General features: G+C 33.5%; 2 protein-coding genes across 2 annotated transcripts in view; one reads left to right on the top strand and one right to left on the bottom strand.

The window, feature by feature from the left end:
• LOC123314351 (xanthine dehydrogenase) overlaps window positions 1–18,236 on the bottom strand; it is a 27,626-nt gene extending 9,390 nt beyond the window's left edge. Inside the window, exons 1-6 of the mRNA XM_044899602.1 lie at window positions 18,081–18,236; window positions 14,182–14,239; window positions 11,413–11,509; window positions 7,067–8,070; window positions 3,879–5,143; window positions 2,878–3,186 (exon numbers count right to left, since the gene is read on the bottom strand). Of these exons, the coding sequence (XP_044755537.1) occupies window positions 2,878–3,186; window positions 3,879–5,143; window positions 7,067–8,070; window positions 11,413–11,509; window positions 14,182–14,239; window positions 18,081–18,137 (2,790 nt within the window). The 5' untranslated portion in view covers window positions 18,138–18,236. The remainder of the gene's footprint in view (window positions 1–2,877; window positions 3,187–3,878; window positions 5,144–7,066; window positions 8,071–11,412; window positions 11,510–14,181; window positions 14,240–18,080) is intronic.
• Window positions 1,287–19,088, top strand: part of LOC123314352 — a 42,687-nt gene continuing 24,885 nt past the window's right edge. The window contains exons 1-2 of the mRNA XM_044899603.1: window positions 1,287–1,769; window positions 1,917–2,066. Coding sequence (XP_044755538.1) covers window positions 2,001–2,066 — 66 coding nt within the window. The 5' untranslated portion in view covers window positions 1,287–1,769; window positions 1,917–2,000. The remainder of the gene's footprint in view (window positions 1,770–1,916; window positions 2,067–19,088) is intronic.

The raw sequence follows: 19,088 nt of genomic DNA on the forward strand, positions 1-19,088 counted from the left end.
CATCGCCCTCAGCCTCTCTAAGTCATTTTAAACTACTGTTTTCATAAGAAAACATTTTATAGCTCAGCAAATATACCTGTTGGAAAAAATCATAGTACGCCACTGGATTGCTATCAAAAAAGTGTTTGTATAAAGTTTTCATTTCAACATTCTAGCTTAAACATAAACGGAGATAATGATCAAAGTTGAAATTTTAATTTTGACCTATAACTCGAAAACAAAAGAAGATAGAGTAGGTAATGCATTTGATGGCATTATTAGTTTCTCGAAAAAAGACGACCATAATGTGCCACGCATTTTCCTCTATGTCGTTGGGTTGAAAAAATTGTTATTCAGGTATCACCAATTTTGCCCACCCTGTACATCGACTGGTGTAGAAAAAAAACCTGGAATCCAGTTCCGGCTCGGTAAAAACTCATAAGACGGAAACATGTGCATAAAACTGAACAAAATTCATGAAAGTAATCTAGTGTTATCAGCTCAACTATCGAACATAGACATGCAAAGTTGTGGCGGAAACACCGCCCCATTCTGAGAATTCGATTGGTTTTCAAAATTAAATGGTACACAGATAAATTCTGATCATTTTTGTTTCATTTCAACTTTCCTTGTTCCCGAAATCGAAACATTTTTTTTGCACAATATCTACAGGATGTTGCTTGAAGACATGCTTATAGTGATGGGATTCTTTGACTCATTTAAAGAAAAAACTTCCCGTGAATGTATGTCCTTAAAGTCTCAGCTTTTGAGAAACGGGTGATGAAATAAAAAAAAAAATTATTTTTCAAAAATAACTAAGATAATATTGTGGATATCCCCATAAAATTTGCTACGTCTAAGCGTCAATGTGCATTTCGTGATGTACAAAAATTTTCATTTTCTCTATCAGTGGCGTCCGTACGGGTTTTGCATTGAATATTTTTGCAGAAAAAAATCTGACGAGAGGTGGAAATATTTGTGCATTGACAGAAAGCAAATTAAGAGATCAGCAGTAGTACCACAAGCTCAAGACAAAATTTACAACATACCAAATATTCAGGAAATTTAACCGAAACCTAATTTCAGGATTGTGCGGGTTTTTTGTAGCGATGATTCAACTGTCAATCGTTCTATAATTTTTGCGACCGGTGTTATATTGTTTTTCTCAACAAAATATAGTAATGGGTAATGAAGAATAATTTCGCGTATACACATCATGTAAGTCATCCAGTTGAAACTGAAATGGAGTAATGAAGATTCAAAATGTATTACCCACGATTTTGTAGAAAGAAGTACTTAAATTAGGTTGCCATTAGTTTTGGTCCACTTCGCCAAAATAATACGGAATAATGTTTGAAAATCAGTTTCTGAATGATTTATTTGTCGATTTCGACACCGAACAGTGCAAACAGAATAATTGAAGTAAAATAGGTACAGACTATTTTAGAAACTCTCAATTTCTGATTGTAATTTAATTTTAATCAAACAGGTTCAGTGGTGAGTTCTTCTTCTCATCAGAAATTCCTAATATTTTTCGCCTAATAAAAGAATCAATCGAATCCTTGACCTGGATGAATAGGAAGCAAAAACTCCTTCTTACTGATATTAGGTCTAATGACATTGTGATGATTAAATGTTTGACGTTACAGTTAAGGTATATTCTGAGGAAAATATCTGAAAGTGGTTCCCAGAAATATGCGCAACGTAGTTAAATATCGAATTTTCTTCAGTTGCTGGACGGACTTTCTACAGATTGCAGCTTGGATAAACGAAAGGCGAACTCTTTCAACGTAAGTTGGAACACGCAACGTTAATTAGTTCCATAATAAACATTTTTCGCACGAACTTTTGCACCTACACTTTTCGAAGAATGCATACACACATATTTTCTTGGATTAATTTCCTACAGGGATGAAAAGTTGATATTTATTTTTCAGATGAATGAAAAAAGCAATAATTCTTCTGCTTTGCAATTGATGTAATGTACCAATTTTCACAAGAGTTCATGCTAGTGGCCTGAAATGGATAAATTCCATTTTCTAGTGCAGTTTAGAAAATACGTGAGCGACAAAGTTGATAGCGTGAAAGTGAGTAGATATTATAGTATTTCTTCACAAAAAGATTTAAAAAAAAAAGTGAACTGTTGATACCACTGCGGGAAAAAACCGAACGACCTAATATCAGGATCAACCAAAAATTTTAACTATACCAAGTATACCACGGAATTCAAAATTTCCATATACAAGATGTTCCGAAATACGTCCGGTAAACATATACAGAATATTATTGACAATATTTCAGGTGAATGCCAGTTTTTGATAGTAGACATCCGACAGAATTTTGTTGTGTTAAATTGAGTTTTGTTTTTGAATTGCCTCAAAAAGAAAAATACAGAGTAATCAAACCTGGTGTTCGGGCTGGCTAAAACTGAGGATCTCCACGCCCTATCCTTCGGAAACTGCTGAAGGCCGTAAACAAAAAGCATTTCGATAATTTCTGTGTTGTAGACATGTATCGCTGTTTTAATGAATGTGTGTTAAAATTTCAGAATGATTTCACGAACCGAAAAATAATTGTAACTGAACTGAATGAAATGCACTTAGTAGATGAATTCGAATTCGAAAATAATTGCAGCTTATAAGACTCAAGCTAAGTAGGCATCTGTTGATAATATTTTTCGAAATGAATATTGTCTACAGGGAAACTAGGCGCAAAATTATTCTTCGAATCTCAATCCCAATTAAATAATTTTATCTAACCTAACCATTCGATGGGGTAAGAGTCTACCCCCCCCCGAAAATATTAGCTATATACGCTTGATTTGATTTGTTCATGCTTCAAACATCAGTTTTCAACGATTTAAACATTCGTAATTGTGCTTAAGATTTTATTTCTTACCGAAGGGCTGAGATCCATGGAATATCCTGCGTTACAGTATATCTTGATTTTACACCCAAGAATCTTGCCACAGTCATCGAAAGCCACCTTATATTTCATTTGGAAAGGATGTCGACCCCCAGTCATTATTATATCTTCATCTCTGTCCAACATTGTTCTAACGGGACGCTTCAATTTGGATGCTGCAATGGCGGCAGGGATGCCAATTAGACAGGACTTTGACTCTTTTCCTCCAAAACCACCACCAAGTCTCTTTACTTTAGCAACCACCTTGTTTTGTGGTATTCCCAACACAAAAGCAACAAGTTTCTGAAAATAAGAAATGCTTAAAAAATGAAGGATATTCGATCAAATGTATCGTCAATGGAACTCTAGCTCTCCAGCTCTTTAATCAGAAAATGGAAAACGATAGAGGAAATCTGAAAGAAGATCGCTATATCGGATTAAGTAAGATCCATTTTGAGCCCAATGTGAATATTTTGAAAAATTTTCTTTCCAGAATAATAGACATGCTTCTAATTATCTTCATCAAGAAATGCTGAGTAGAAGTTGGTCATATTGAAAGTTTGTCATGATGGTCAACTTCAATTTTTTTTTTCAGTGCAGCATAATAAGGTGTTTCTTCCACACTTTCCCCTTTAATCTATTTTCGAACGTAAGTGTTGGAAAGCCCAATTTTTGACGGTTTATTTCTTCATCTTCAGGGTGGGAGCTAGAGGCTCTCCAATTATTCTAAATAAACAAAAAATGCAATCGAGATATGATATTGTATGAAAATTATGTGTGCCTAGCACTACTTGAGAATATTTTCGGTAGAAAAAAACATCGATGATGTTATTTCAAAGCTACTTGCACCTTGGTCGATTCTATTCGAGGAAATTTTTTGAGATTTTCCTTATTGCTCTGAATTTGTTTATTATAGAGCTGAGACATAGAGCTCCGCTGAACCTCTGCTAATACCTATTGTAACTAAATTTGAATGTTTAAGGTTCAGAACTTACACATAATTCTGTCGGATTTTGTGTGGAGCTATGAATTTCCATCTCATTGTCTTCCATTTTTGGAATTGCTATCACAGCCTGGGTTTCTAAATAAAAATGTTCTTGTCCTCCCATCTTACATTCCCCTTCTAGAACATGAGGTGCATCAGCAAATACTCGTTCAACATCACCTTTCCTGATGGATTTATGTGGAATGGTGCTTAAATACGAATTGTGCTTAATGGCATCATCTATAGTTAATATAACTGGTTGCCTTTTTTCGTATGTAATCTTCACTTTCTTGGTAGCTTTCCTAGCTAAGTTCTGATCTTCAGCAACAATAGCTCCAATAATTTGTCCTTGACTAGTTACTTCGTCGGTGTAAAATACTTTTTCATCGTGAACAATAGTGCCTACATATAATTTTTCCTTGGCTATATCTTTGGCAGAAAAAAATCCGTGAACACCCTCCATTTCAAGAGCTGCAGATATATCGATAGACGTTATTATTGCATTTGGCTCAGTACTCAGTACGAAAGCCATGTAAAGTTCATTGTGTAATTTTGGCATGTCATCACAGTATACGGCTTCACCTGTGGCTTGCTTGAAAGCCGAATTATGAACGATTGGCTTGCGCAGCGCGTTACACTCATCATCAGTATTAGGAACAACTTGGAAGTATTGGGAACTTTTAAAATCCTCTGTATCGAAGTCTTCAGTAGCACTCAATTCGCTAGGGAGTAATTCTACCCATGGTACTATATCTTGAAGCTGCCTGGATACACTCAGAAATCCTTTAAAGAACAAACTGAGCGTCAAAGATCTTCTGTACCTGATCATACCTCCTGGAGCTCCAGGGTCTAGGGGCAGGTCCTCTAGCAAATGCTTGAAAGCTATTTCCAGAGTTTGCTTATTCCATAACAGGCCTTTCAAATGTTTGGCTGTTTGGACTGCCATCAAAGTCTTGAAAGACATCCCACCGAACGCCACTGATAAGTCTGATATAATATTCGTTTTTCCTTGAAAGGTAACGTTCATACACATATTAACAATGGCAATGTCATCTTCTCGACGTCTAGCCTGTTTGTGGGCATAAAAGTATTGGTCGGTTTTCGAATACGGAATAGTTATCGATACAAGAACCTCATCTGGATTAACAATCGATTTGCGATAACCGGTAAAAAAATGATTGTTCAAGTGAACAGTTCTTGTTTTGTTCAAACTTTGCAGTTGTAAAGTCACATTTGCAGCCATCATTACTGGGATCATATCAGAAATAGGACTGCCTGAAAAAAATATGAAATTTATTAAAAAAAATATTTTCGTACAGTAGTGCGGGAAAGAGAATTTTCCTCCTGCTATTCGCGGAAGATGATGTTTTCCTGCACAAGTGCGGAAAAGCGAAATTTCAGAAACTGAAATGGGTGAAGGAAAATGGAAAAAAAGACGTGGAAAAAAACTCATACGTAGCAGTCGCTTGAGGGAAAATATCTTTTTCCGCACTTTATAGGAAATTAACTGATTCACTCATATCAGGTTTCACAAAACTATTATAACGTGATCAACGATTTGACAGTTATTCTTTTTTTATATCTTTCCAAGTTCAAATTGACCCTAATCAGAATCAAAATGTCTTTGATCAGAATAAGCAACTTCAACTTTGAAATGACATTAATCAGAAGCCAATTGCCAATCAATTTCGAACTAGAATTAGTCAATTGCAAATTGAAAATAAACTGGGAAATTTGAACATTAAATTTCCTAATCCCGTTATCCATCAGATTATTAAATTTCCATTTCAATAGAATGTATACGAGAATGATTTATTAAATGATATACATGGTAAATAAAATAATTATCAATTGGAATAATTCACGAGTTGATAATAGTACCAAATTTTTCCAAAAATTGAATATTGGATATCCAATGCTTGGATATGTGCAATGAATTTTGCACAATTTTTAACAATCGTTATTTCGCCATTAATTCCAAGAAGGATATTCTCTAATCTCATGCAATATTTCGATTAAGTCAGACAAACCCGATCAGAACCAGCTCTTCTAGTTCGAGAGCTGGCAAAGAAAATCGGCAAGAGTTTTGTAATCCCTCATAATTATATGATTAAGTATTGAGGGTGTGTATTAGTCAGCACCCACTTTCAAGGTCAGATAGTGGAACACCTAGCGGCGACGCGCTTTGATGATGATTAAAATTACAACATACTCTGAAAGTATTTTGTAATGATTGAAACAAGTCATTCAACAAGTTTATAGAACAGAAAACTTTAGATAGTGGTCAGACCTCATTTTAGTGAAACTAGGTGGTTCAGAACCCCACATAAGTTGCTGCCTTAACAATGTCGTTTCAAGAGATTTCTAATGTCTGAAAATGCATTTATCGCTCAAATATCATATATTGTTCGAGAATAAAATAGTCAGACCACATTAAGGCCCGGTACTTTCACGTGCGAATAAATAAATTTATTCGCATTTATTAAGTCTTATTCGTAAGATTAGTAAAAATGCAGTCTTTTCACTTTCAGATAGTGTTATTCATCGAATGAATCTGTCATTGAAACTTAATTAGAAGAGTTTATTTGTCATAGATCGAATGTCGGTACGTCATTATTCGTTGAATAAAATTTATTCGAAGGTGAAAGTACCGGGCCTTAATAGAATAGAGGCAGTCAGCAGTCACCCAAAGTACGGATATTGTAATCCGCCAGATGTTGCACTACCTATGACCTTGAGAGTGGGTACTCACTCATTTACACCACCAAAACTAACTCATATTAAATTATGATTACAAAACTCTCCGATTTTCGTCGCAAACTCTAGGACTATTCGCCTATGTCTACTTTTACTCCTGCGCTTAAACAGACGATGCTTGTTTATGCATCTTTTTTGACATATCGATATGATTTATTTTATATCATGTGAAGTTTTTTATAGTTGTATTTATAGTAATTTTATAGTTGCCAATTCGATTTTGATTATTGCCAAACTGTTTTTGATTTTGAATGACAATTTTCAATTGAATTTTCAAATTTGATTTTGACTATTGTCATTTTATAATTAGAGTCTTCAATATTGAAAAAGGAGCCTTAATCAGGCACTTATTCTGCAATGAAGCTTTGTGAGACCCGTCATTATTATACCATAAGGTATTATATGGCATTATTATAATAAAGGTACGCATGTTGTATTCACCTGTCATTATATTACTTCCCAGTGATCCGACACTTCTTATCTGTTTTCCAGCAAAAAATTTCAGCATTTTGACTACAGTAGAAAAAAGTCTAGTCTTTTCTTTGGGCAAACATTCGATTTGTTTCCTCAAGTATGATTCAATATCCATCAGAGTTGCTCCAGCACCAACTCTTACTCCACTTTCAACGCTTTTAATTTCAATCAATTCTTCGATTAGGTTCGGTTGAATTAAAACTGGATAGACCATGTTCTTGAATTTCATCTCTACGCCTATTTCAGTATTGCCCACGACGATCTTAGCTGTTGGAAACTTGGATTTAAGAAGTAGAAGTTCCTCTAGTCTCGTTGGACGATACCATGTGCAATCCTTTCCTTGAATGAGCAAAAATTCCTTGTCGTATTTATCTGACAATTTGAGTTCGGGGGGAAATATAGGTTCTTGGGTTGGGTGGTAAGGAACAAATTCATTCGGTCTATATAAGAGATCATTCGAAACATCTTTGTGATGCTCATCATGGTATCCATTCGTTTTTGATTCGCCATTATCCACATCAGAATTGGAGTGACCATTTGTGACAGTTCCGTTGGTGATTCCATTGGAAGAACAACCATTTCCATTCTGAAGCCTGCAACATTTGTCCCCCATACCACAAACTTTACCATTCGATTCTGATATTTTGGATGCTCCTTGCGCCCTCTCCCATTCTTCTGTGAATGTTCTGAAACCTTCGATGATGGGCCTGTAACCGGTGCATCTGCATAAGTTGCCCTGGAAGGCTATTTCCAGATCACTCATTTTGGGTGTCGGGTTGTTCCTGAGGAGAGTGTACATGGACATAACTATACCAGGTGTGCAGAAGCCACATTGGGATCCATGTGCCTTTGCAATTCTTTCTTGTACTGCATGTAGCCTCGTTTTTGTCGATCCTATACCTTCTACGGTGGTTACTGCTAATCCGTGCATTGAGCATACTGGAGCCAGACACGCATTAACTGGTAAATGTCTATTCATTTTATTAAGGAAATATTTTGGATCCAATATCTTGTGTAAGCGTAATTAATTCCGTTCGCTCAAATATACAGGATGTTACACAGCCACGTGTCACAGAGATTTAAAGTTTTTGTAATTGCACTTTTTGAGGTTCCTACGAGAAATTCAATATTCATTGAATATTTGAAAATTATTGGCTGTTCGAGATGATGCCACATTTTCATATCAGTTGTATCAATTAAGGTTCATGATTCGATACCAATGAAAAATTTATGTTATCCAGTGGCGGAGATGTGGGTATGTTGTAAGCTATTTTTTGAATCATTGCTACGCCACTGAATTTAATCCAATATGACATTTTTTCAAGAAAATTTTCAGTACTTCTAGTATTACCAATATGGAATTCTTTGAAAAATCTATATCCAAATTTAAAAATGAAATAACAATATTATTTCAATATTTCAAGTTGTTCATTGTTTATGTCAGATAATTGATTTTCAATGAACAATATTTCAATTCGGATTAGTCAATTTTTACTCGTTCCTGAAATGTGAAATCATCTATCTGTATCTATCGAAAATTTTCTCTCTTTTTTTGCATTTCCTACATTCCCTGTGAATTTGTAACACGTGCTGAGAAACACTCTTTATATACAAAGTGGCGCACATAAATAATTTTTTTTTTTTGGAAAATACCGGGATAAGTCAATTTTTATTTGAAACAAAACATTTTTCGATGGTGAATTCATAGATGTAGAGTGTGGGTACATTATGTGCCCACACATATTCGATACTCTAATCTACAAAACGGGTCTTGTGAGGAAACCATCGGAGGCTGTCAACTTTTGAGTTGACAAAATTCGTTAATTGGAGGTATTTACACTTTTCTTTGATAGTTGAAATTTTGTTATAAAGAGGTTGTTCGTAAAAAAATTTTCGTAATGTAAAGGTTTAATTTACATCGATTCTTATGGACAATTCAAGGAGATTAGGAAAAAATTCGTTAAATCGAGGTTATATTGAGGTTGCACTGTATAACCGATTATGCTTTAGGAAGATAGCTCGAGAACAGCACAGATATGAGCTCAGCATTCGACTGGGCATTCACAATTGAAAATGGCCGATGACGTATCTTTATTCCAATAGAAAAAATATCTACCGATATGGTAGATCTGCCGTTTAACAAGTCATATTCCTATTGGTGAAAATGCTAGAATTTTCTTTTATGGGTTGGTATAGAATAGTGATGCAAGAAGTGATCTGTGAAATGAATCAAAGTAATAAATTTTTAACTTTTCTCAATCAATAAGTTGATTTTCCAAATAACCTCCAAGAAATATTAAAATATTTGGTCAACATTTGATAAAATATTTTATCACACAGCATATTCCGGAATTTTATATCCTTACCGCGGGTTTCATAAAGCTTGATCGAGGAATCAACGCTGGATTGACGAATAGACGTCAATTTGTTTTCAGTCGATAATTCAGTCATGATCATTCAGAATATCATGCTCGCATCAAATATATTCAGAAGTGAAAAGGTTTCGGTGATTTCGCTTTAAAAATCGAGTAACTGTCAAATCGTTGATCGGACAATCAAAGTTTTATGAAACCCGCTGTTTGTTTTACAAATATACCTACAATTTTAAACTTTCTTTTCCTCGATTCGATGGGAGTGTTCGTAGAGAACATTTTAAGAGGTTTAGCTAGGACTGAATTGGGATAGCATCGTTTCAGTTTCATTAATAAAATGAAGATTGTTTCAAAAGTACAATTTTGGAATCTCCGACACGAGGAGTATTGGAAAAAGGATGCAATTCAGAAAAAAGCGGTTGTCATTCGACAAAGATCCTCCCCATTTTATTGGTTCAGTTGAAGGTTAGAGCAATTTAAAATATTCCACGAAGTTGAAATCGATACTTGATCAGCAATAAAATGATTTGAACACAAAAACAATATATCCAAATTAGAATTATACTAGAGATACTTGGCAAATTTATCTTATTATGTAAGTATTTTATTTTTTCACAAAGCAAAAAACCTTATTTAAGTTTCTCAAACGGAGATATCGAAAACATTCCATAACATTAATGGCATATTTTTTATCCTGTATCGTTGATCAATTAGGGACCAATGAACGTGAACGCACATCTTGTTATTATTGAAATTTTCCATCATGTGTTGATATCTCTTTTATTATGGATAACGGAATCGATTGATTTTCTAGGTGGAGTACGACTCATATTATGGGTCACTGATTCTGAGATTTATCAAAACATTTTCTAGGTATATTGATTTATGAACCAAAATATCCTTTGAAGTATTGCGACAGCAATTAATTCCATATATTGAAATCAGTCAAAGTAAAAGGTTTCGTAATCAAACGGATTATTAGTTTCAAAAACAGTACGTATGTCATACTACGAGGACATTTCAACAATTCTTGTGTGCTGTGACTATTTGATAGTATGTTTTTAAAATTAGGTTGCAAAATACTTTATCATTGTCGAATATTCAAATAGTATCCGGTCGTGAAAACCTTCATCAATACACAAATTTCAAGAGTGAAAATGGCGAATAATTTTCAATAATTGTTTCCTGACCAATCCTGACAATCTTTCTTCCATAAATCTAGTGTTTTTCAATAATATTGATCTCCACAGTTTGATATTATTGACTAAGCATCAAGTAGTATTAATAGCGTACTAATTAGCTAACAGGGGAGAAATTGTCATAATTCCTGAAGCACATGCGCATATAAAAGTGTCCGATTGAATCATGAAACACAAAACGTTCGTAATTTTGGATTCGCCATGTTTTTCAATCAATGTTGACGATAAGTGCATCATAATATCATATCAGATGTCAGAAATTCTTTCTATGACTGAAATCGTAACATGAACATCATTCTATTTCGAATTAAAATTTAAAGAAACATTTCTCTCAGACTCCAATTTGGAATATTATCGGCACTAAGAAATACCTACAACTGACCAATTGAATCACAAAATATATCCGCCATATTGGAGGCAACATCTCGGATATATGAGTTTTGAGCTGAAAATCATATAATTTCTACCGTAATTTCGAGAAATTTCAGCTCAGCTCAGCAATATATTTAATTGATAGGATGAAATGGACCATTGTGTGGCATTGGTAGGTACCGAATTTTAGGAAGTAAATTGTTAAATCATAGGTATGTTTGAAGCCATGCATTTCTCGGACATATTTGCATGATTAATATAGGGAGGTATAGCCTATATGGTTGTTCTTGAATTGACAATCTTGTTTCGCTTAACAATTGAACTTTTGAATTACATAACAGTAATTGTAGTTGAATATTTGAAAGGATACATTTCTTTCTTCTTCTTCCTGTCATATCTGGACACCATAACGGTACAGGCACCACATCCTCCTTCTCCACATCCAAGTTTCGTACCACATAAACCTACTGTGTCAAGATTAAGGAAAAAGCAAACGTTAAAACTCATTTCCCCATTTTTGTAAGTACGTTTTTGTGAATATTCTAAGACTATTTAATTTTTTGCGCAGTCCTGCTAGTGAGACTGTATCCTATATGACAAGTAAAACTAACTAAAGGAGAACCTAAATCCAAACAGCAAATTTTGGGTAAGTGTACTCCTTGCAGACATATAGGATGATTTATGCTACTGCAAAGATATTTGTATCCTCCACAGCGTCTAGAATTTCTCATAGATCTTGGTACACTATGCATTTATTGATACCAACTGGTCATGATTTATCTAATCGAACATCAAATTACCTATGGAATGACACTCAGCAGCACTGAGCCGATAGAGCCAGCACATTTATGTTTTTCAAATTGAGCTGCCATCGAATAGTATTTTTGGAAGAAATATTTTTTCGGTTAGTTTTAAAAATCGGTAGAATAGGATGCTCACTGAAATACACTGCTCAATAACTGCATGAAGTGTTTCATAGAAAAAAATTGATTGAAAGTACGTCTCGTAAATCTAGTACTTGCTTGGTCCCTCACAAGCTCGTCCCAAGTATTCTACTTTTCAAGGCATAGTTTTGTGAGGAAATTTATGTAATTTTGGTACAAAGCTCTAGATTAGAAAGATGCTCTAGATTGTAAATCGGTTGTTCTAGAGAGGAAAATTTCTAGACATCTCTGCCAAGACATTCTCTATTCCATTCATGCCCGGACAGCGAGCTGTCTAGTCCATCTTTTCAAAAGCATGAGCTTTCAGCGCTTCATCAACTATGCGACTACGATGAGGAGGACCATTATTGTCTATAAATTTTTGGTTCTTTTATCAAATAGTGAGATATTTGGCTGTTCATTTTAGCGTTCTGCAAAAGATAAATAGAACCTCCAAAAGGTTGGAACCATAAACTTGCTGTTCTGAATATCTTCTACCTTTTCCCTTCAAAGAAGGTTGCGTCTATCGGAAATTACCGAAAAAAAATTTAGATAAATCATAAAATAAATACCGACTCTAATCGACAGTTGTCTGATTGAGGTGATCCTCAGCAGACTGCAGTTTGCGTACAGGGTGGGCAAAATTCGTTGTCCACTGAGGGAATCTCGAGAACTATAAGAGCTAGAAGAAAACGGATCACACATTTCCTAGCTCTTTTTCAGAGAAACAAACGATGGTGAGAACCGTAGCTACCTACGAATTCTTCGTTTTTGAATTGTCAGCAAAAAATGAGATTTTGACGATGTCAAAAAGTTCTCATAACTTTTATGTCTTTGAAGTTACAGATCTTGAACTTGAACCATAACTTTTTTACGTAGAATCCACTGACGGACTCAAAATATTTTTATTCTGAATTTGTTATTTTTGAACTGGAAATTGTTTTTTGTTAGTAGATTCTACGCATATAAAAGTGTCTAAGAAGGTTAAAATTTCAGATTTGTTACTTCAAAGACAAAAAAATTATGAGAACTTTGCGAAATCGTCAAAATATCATGTTTTGCTAATAACTTGAAAACGAAGAATCGTAGGAGGCTACGGTTTTTACCATTCTTTGTTTCTCTGAAAAAGAGCTCGGACATGTGCCATCCGTTTTCTTCTAGCTCTTATAGTTCTCGAGATCCCCTCAGTAGACAAAGAATTTTACCCACCCTGTACACTGTGCTCCTTATTCAAACCTATCATTGTAGAAAGTGAACAAAAAATTTACTTTCAAATTTCCTCCTTTCCCTTCAAGCACATTCTAGTCCTCAGTATTAATTGAACTTCAGCCTTTCTTTTATAATAATATTTGATTGTATAGTATTATGATATCACAAGCTTCTTGAATTCTACAGATTAAATATCCCCTGATATTGATCTGTGTAAACAATTTATTTAAAAAGCCCTCATAAAAAGTAATCCTGACAAGTGAGATCCGCAGATAAGTAGGTATAACTACTAGAAAGTGGTTGGTGGAGGGAGGAAGGAACTTTGAACATGAATTATTATGGTTATCATTGTGTCCATCCTCACGATATAATATCCATGAATTTCCTCAATTCATGCATGTTTTCTGTTTGATTATATTTTTTCCTTGATTTGTCACTTTAGTTCAATATATAGTTGGAACTATATATTATTAACTATTATTATATATTTTGAATAATGTAATTAGTATTAAATTTCAAAAACAAAGATCATCTAAATTCTACTTTAAAATTTATTCATTCCGAATGTTAGTTGAAAAAATATTTCTTGATAAAGTCAAATTCGGTGCTTGTTATTTTTGAAAAACCTAAATGTGCTAATTTTGTCGTCGCATAAAATAGTGGTGTCGGCAATATTGCAAAGCAGGTCATTCGATAAGTAATTTCATGCCCAATTGGATGAATTATGACTCAGAAATAAATATGTTTTTGGCCGTCACAAAAAAATGAAATCGGAAATTTCAAACTTATTCTTATGTTAATCAATTAATCTGATGATGACAGTGGGAAAATGCAAATTTAAGTGAAATGAATGAAAACTTATTTTGTGAAATATTGCCAAATATTCAGAAAATTTTACGTCTTATTCAGACTGATACCCAGCAGTTGTGACTCCATTTAATAGCAGAAATATCATATTTTCCGCAGATTGCTCATCCTGAAAATTTTCAAAAACCATTAAAGGATACTTTTATTCCTCAAATAATAAAGTAGAGTCCATTCAGGATCCACATTACGATCCTCCACCTGAAATGAGAAAAATTCAATGTTGACTAAAACAATTCACAACTAATATTCCTGGGAATAATATTGACCTTATTCTGTTTGCTCACCACAAACATCATGCAAATTTCAAATGATTTCATCTAACATGATATCAAGTGAAGATGCAGGCAGCATGCCAACATTCCACTGTAATAGCGGAGAAGCTATCCGCAAATATTTAACATTTTTATGGAACAACAATAGTCGGAATCCCAATGTAAATACGAGATGAGTAATTTTCCGTTGGTTATTGATTGATAGCTCCGAGATTATTCTGTTTGTCAACTTTCTTCAAGAATAATTTCATGTTAACATGATGAAAAATTATGGTGCACTTTAATATCATTCTAAATGGAAAAATACTCAAATATACAAAATGTTTTCGATGACGATAAACCGGGGCACCTGTCATGGTCGCTAGCTCCATGGGGCACCAAAATCATGCAATGGATAAAAAAAAATGCCTCATAAAGCTCCTGGGGTCCAGCACACTTTGTTTTTTGAATAAATCGTTATCAATTGGTTCTGAAACGCCTAGTTCTAGTTCATTCCGTAATGCAATAATTTGGGTTAATATTCATCGAGACAGTAAACGTTAAAATATAAAAAGAGAAATTTTTCATTCCACTGTCTGTAGCTTGTTCAGAATATTGGGATCTTGTACGAAATGGGAGAAAAACATTGAATGAAGAAGCTGAACGTGTATCAGTGGAGTTGAAAATCGAACTTATATAGTAACATAGTTAGAAAGCGCAACAGGTCTGCATGAAAATTTTGAAGTTTCAGATCTCTAACTTCAAGGACAAAAATGTTATGAGAACTCTTCGAAATCATCAAAAATCTCATTTTTTGCTAATAACTCAAAAACGAAGAATAGTAGGAGGCTATATTTTTCACCATTCTTTGTTTCTCTGAAAAAGAGCTTGAAAATGTGTTATCCGTTTTCATCTAGCTCTTATAGTTCTCGTGATCCCCTCAGTAGGCAACGAATTTTGCCCACCCTATATCTGCAGCGGAAGAACCTTGACTTCGCGACTAAAGGCCCATCTACTCAACGAAGTGGCGTGAATGAGACTAAGGGGTTGTGTGATTTGAAATTTCGTGAATATTATTAATAAATTAATATATAGTCCATTCAAGAATGATTGACATCTCGGGTGGCTGTGGAAAATCGAATTTAAGTTGGTAATAGCCCATAAGTTCAGATTTTGTGTTACAGAATTCAGGTTGGTATTGTGAATAAACATTGATCTATAGACTTCTTATAAGTGAATCCATGCACCTACCGACGGTTATTTGAATTTTGTACAGCTGTTTATGTTCTTAATTTAATCGTACGAATTGGAAAAATGGTTGTGTCAATTTTGAATGCTGATAAATATGCTGCAAATTTGAATATTTCTCATTTTCATATACTTTTCTAGGTTATATTAATATATTCCAGTTCTGTGACTGAAAGTACAGAAATTTACAGAAATCTTTCGTGATCAAATATTAAGCTGCGCCTGGACTTTCAAGACCTACGTCAATCATTCTTGAATGGACTATACTTATTATGAATCGGTTTGGATGGAGGTTCAAATGTCAAAAATTTATATTTTTTATTTTTTTTAATCATATTTCTTAATACCAATAGTTATTTAACTATTGATACATTTTTCTCAAAATCAGCCGGTGAAGGTGCTTTTCGCTTTAGCTCTTCATTTGCTATCGCTCTTCATTTGGGATAGTTTCACTTCTTAAATACAGCTAACTGTAACAAATGAAAGCCGTCGGCAGTTTTTTATTAAAGGAAACTGATATTAGTATTTACATTTTTTGAAGGTCTATTCGATAGTGTAATATATCAAAGATTAAGGTATGTGGTGAATAATTATTTTCAATGATACAAAGTTCTAAATTTCCTTATTCTATCTTATATTGACACTTATTAGTTTGACTGTAAATCCTACTGTGAATATTTAATACCGAAAGCAGTGTTCTAAGATGAAGAACTGTTTTTACAGGGAAATAATAAGCTCAGTTGTATAAGGCATAAATGTCGGAGCTAGTTTGAGATAAAATATGGTACTTATCTATTTCTGTGTAGCACGGTCTTGTTGATTTGTGTATGCATACGCTCTCTAGAAGGTATAGCGCCGAATGATAGTTGTGAAGATATTCAATATTTCAACTGTTCGGTATTTGTTTGTGTACGAAATTTATTTATATATTTCACGATTCCTAATAAATTTGAAAAAACCATAGTATTGATGATAATAAATACCAGAAATATATTTAACTGGCCTTCCGTCCTATACCCTTAACATATACAACAAGACATACTCATGTTTCAATAAAAAAGTTTTCGAATTATTTTGAAACGAGCGTATACTGAAATAAGACACATACTAATGGATATTTGAATTTTTATTCCAATCACCAAGTAAGTTTCAAAAGAGGTATTATTAAAACACTTTACGAAAGAGCTAATTTAATTTAATCTACAACCGAAATTAGAAATAATAAAATTGACTTCATTGAAAATTTCCTTAGGGATAATCAATACCCGACAAATTTTATTGAAGAAACAATATTAAATTTAAAGAGAAAAATGACTAACCGAAATCATAATAATGATCAGCCAACAAACCGTCAAGAACAACCAAATTTATTGAACGTAATTCCTTATGTTAATGGCCTTTCAGGAAAAATAAGAAGAATCGGTTTCAAATTCAACATAAGAACTGTTTTTAAAACGCAAAATGATTTAAGATCTATATTAACAAAAACTGAACCTTTGAACGAAAAACAAAAATAAATTTTTTTTATTTACAACATTCCCTGTATTTGTGGTAAAACTTATACAGGTGAAAAAGAAATAAGAAAACGCGAACATAAAAGTAATATTAAAAAAAGTGAAATTAATAGATCACAGATCGCAGATCATGTTTGTTCTTATACAGGAGACCACATGATGGATTGGAATAACACTAAAATTTTAATGACGGAGCCGTACCATTATAAACGAAAGATTAAAAAGTCTACGTGTATTTTATTGGATCAAAATAATAATTTGGCAAATTGTTCGGTAGGAATAGATCATATTTGGATCAATTTACTGAAGAAGGAACTGTCATCCGGTAATTTCAAAATTAAATGAATCAACGTTTCTATGCAGTCTCTGTTTTTATGTATTGACAATTAATGTCAAACAAAAGATACAATTCAGAAGATTTTCGAAAATTGATTTTCGTCTGATGAGGGAGTCTGATATGAACTCCGAAACGTAGCAATATAAAATTATAACTTCAAAGTTCTTTATTTTCAGTTCATTGTCAGGCAACAATTTTTTCTAGTTTATTTGCTCCTGACAAATTAGTGCAAGAATTTACGCAGGAGCAAATCCTCATAGAAAAAAAAGACATAAAACTCTGTTAAACAAAGAGGAAAAATTTTTCTTTTCTCTCTCAGAGTATCTGATGAATGTAGGAAAGGTTTTGATGGAATGATTCCTCAAAATTTTAATGATAATTATTATTGAGTGCATATTGATTAGAGACTTCAAGTCAAGAGATGTGATTGAAAAGATTGAAAATTAAAATCATCCAATCAATTTATCATCTATCAATTAAATATTCCTGTAACTATGTTGAAATGTTTTGCAACTGCGAGATATTTCCAAATTATTCAGGATGGTTATTTAACATCAAAACGAATCAGCTTCTTAGTTTGACCTAAATACCCAATATTTTATATAAAACAAAATATCTTAATAGGGGCAAAAGTTTCTTATAAATTTCAAGACGAAATCCTCAGCAGAAACTATTCAATATTCATTTACCTTCTTTCCATTTACGAAGAAAACCAAGGTACTGACCCCCTTAAATTGATCAATCATCTTCTGGATGATGCATATATAAACACCGAGATTAAAATGACTGAACTTTCTCACAGTATCCCACAATATGATTTTATTTCTCTGATACACTCCATATAAACGTCCCCATTATGTATACATACGTAAATTGATAAGTAATTTTTATGAAAGACGATCCGAATTAGTTAATTTTATCTTTGTTTAAGAATCTCTTGACAATCAAGTTGATATACGCATTGTAACAATTTTGTTTACTCTAAAAGTTAGTTGGATAAACATAAACACAGAAAGAAGAGAACTGAATTTAAGGAAATAGGTGCATTCTGGATGAATTTGCGATCCGAAATAAATTTTTCCAAATATATGGTGTTTTGAGAAATTGAGTGCTTTTACTCTCATTTCGTGAATGCGGGGTCTTCAACCATGATTCCAATGAAATAGGAACAGAAAAAACATTTCATACTTTAGGAGTTCTGAGAATACATCCCTGAGATTCCGAGGACGAGCTTCATGTAAAAAAAACTTGGTTTGTGATATACAGGTGTTCGAAAATTCTTTGTCGTTTGACTTGATACAAAAACGGCAAAAAGTTGATTTTTTCAAATAGAACACTCTACTTTTTATTTGATATTTTCAGGGAAAATCGCAATATGCATCTAATGATGCATCATGTTTCCATACGAAAACCTCATGGTTTCGCATATATAGTCAAATTTCTATGAAAGTGAGAGTTTTCAGAATGCCTTGCTAATCTAACATACACAATTCCTTGTATGAATGAGATAAATACCGTCAGTCAAGTTGTCAATGATTTTAGAAGCTAACGAAATTAACGTAGCAGAAATTCTACAATAGCAGCAGAAGTCGTACGCTGAAAACCCATTCATAGAAATTTGAGTTTTTCACTGAAACCATGAGATTTTCATTTAAGAACAGGATACATGATTAGATGCGTATTTTCATTTTCTCTGA

The sequence above is a fragment of the Coccinella septempunctata genome, chromosome 5 (assembly GCF_907165205.1).
Source record: "Coccinella septempunctata chromosome 5, icCocSept1.1, whole genome shotgun sequence".
Lineage (NCBI taxonomy): Eukaryota > Metazoa > Arthropoda > Insecta > Coleoptera > Coccinellidae > Coccinella > Coccinella septempunctata.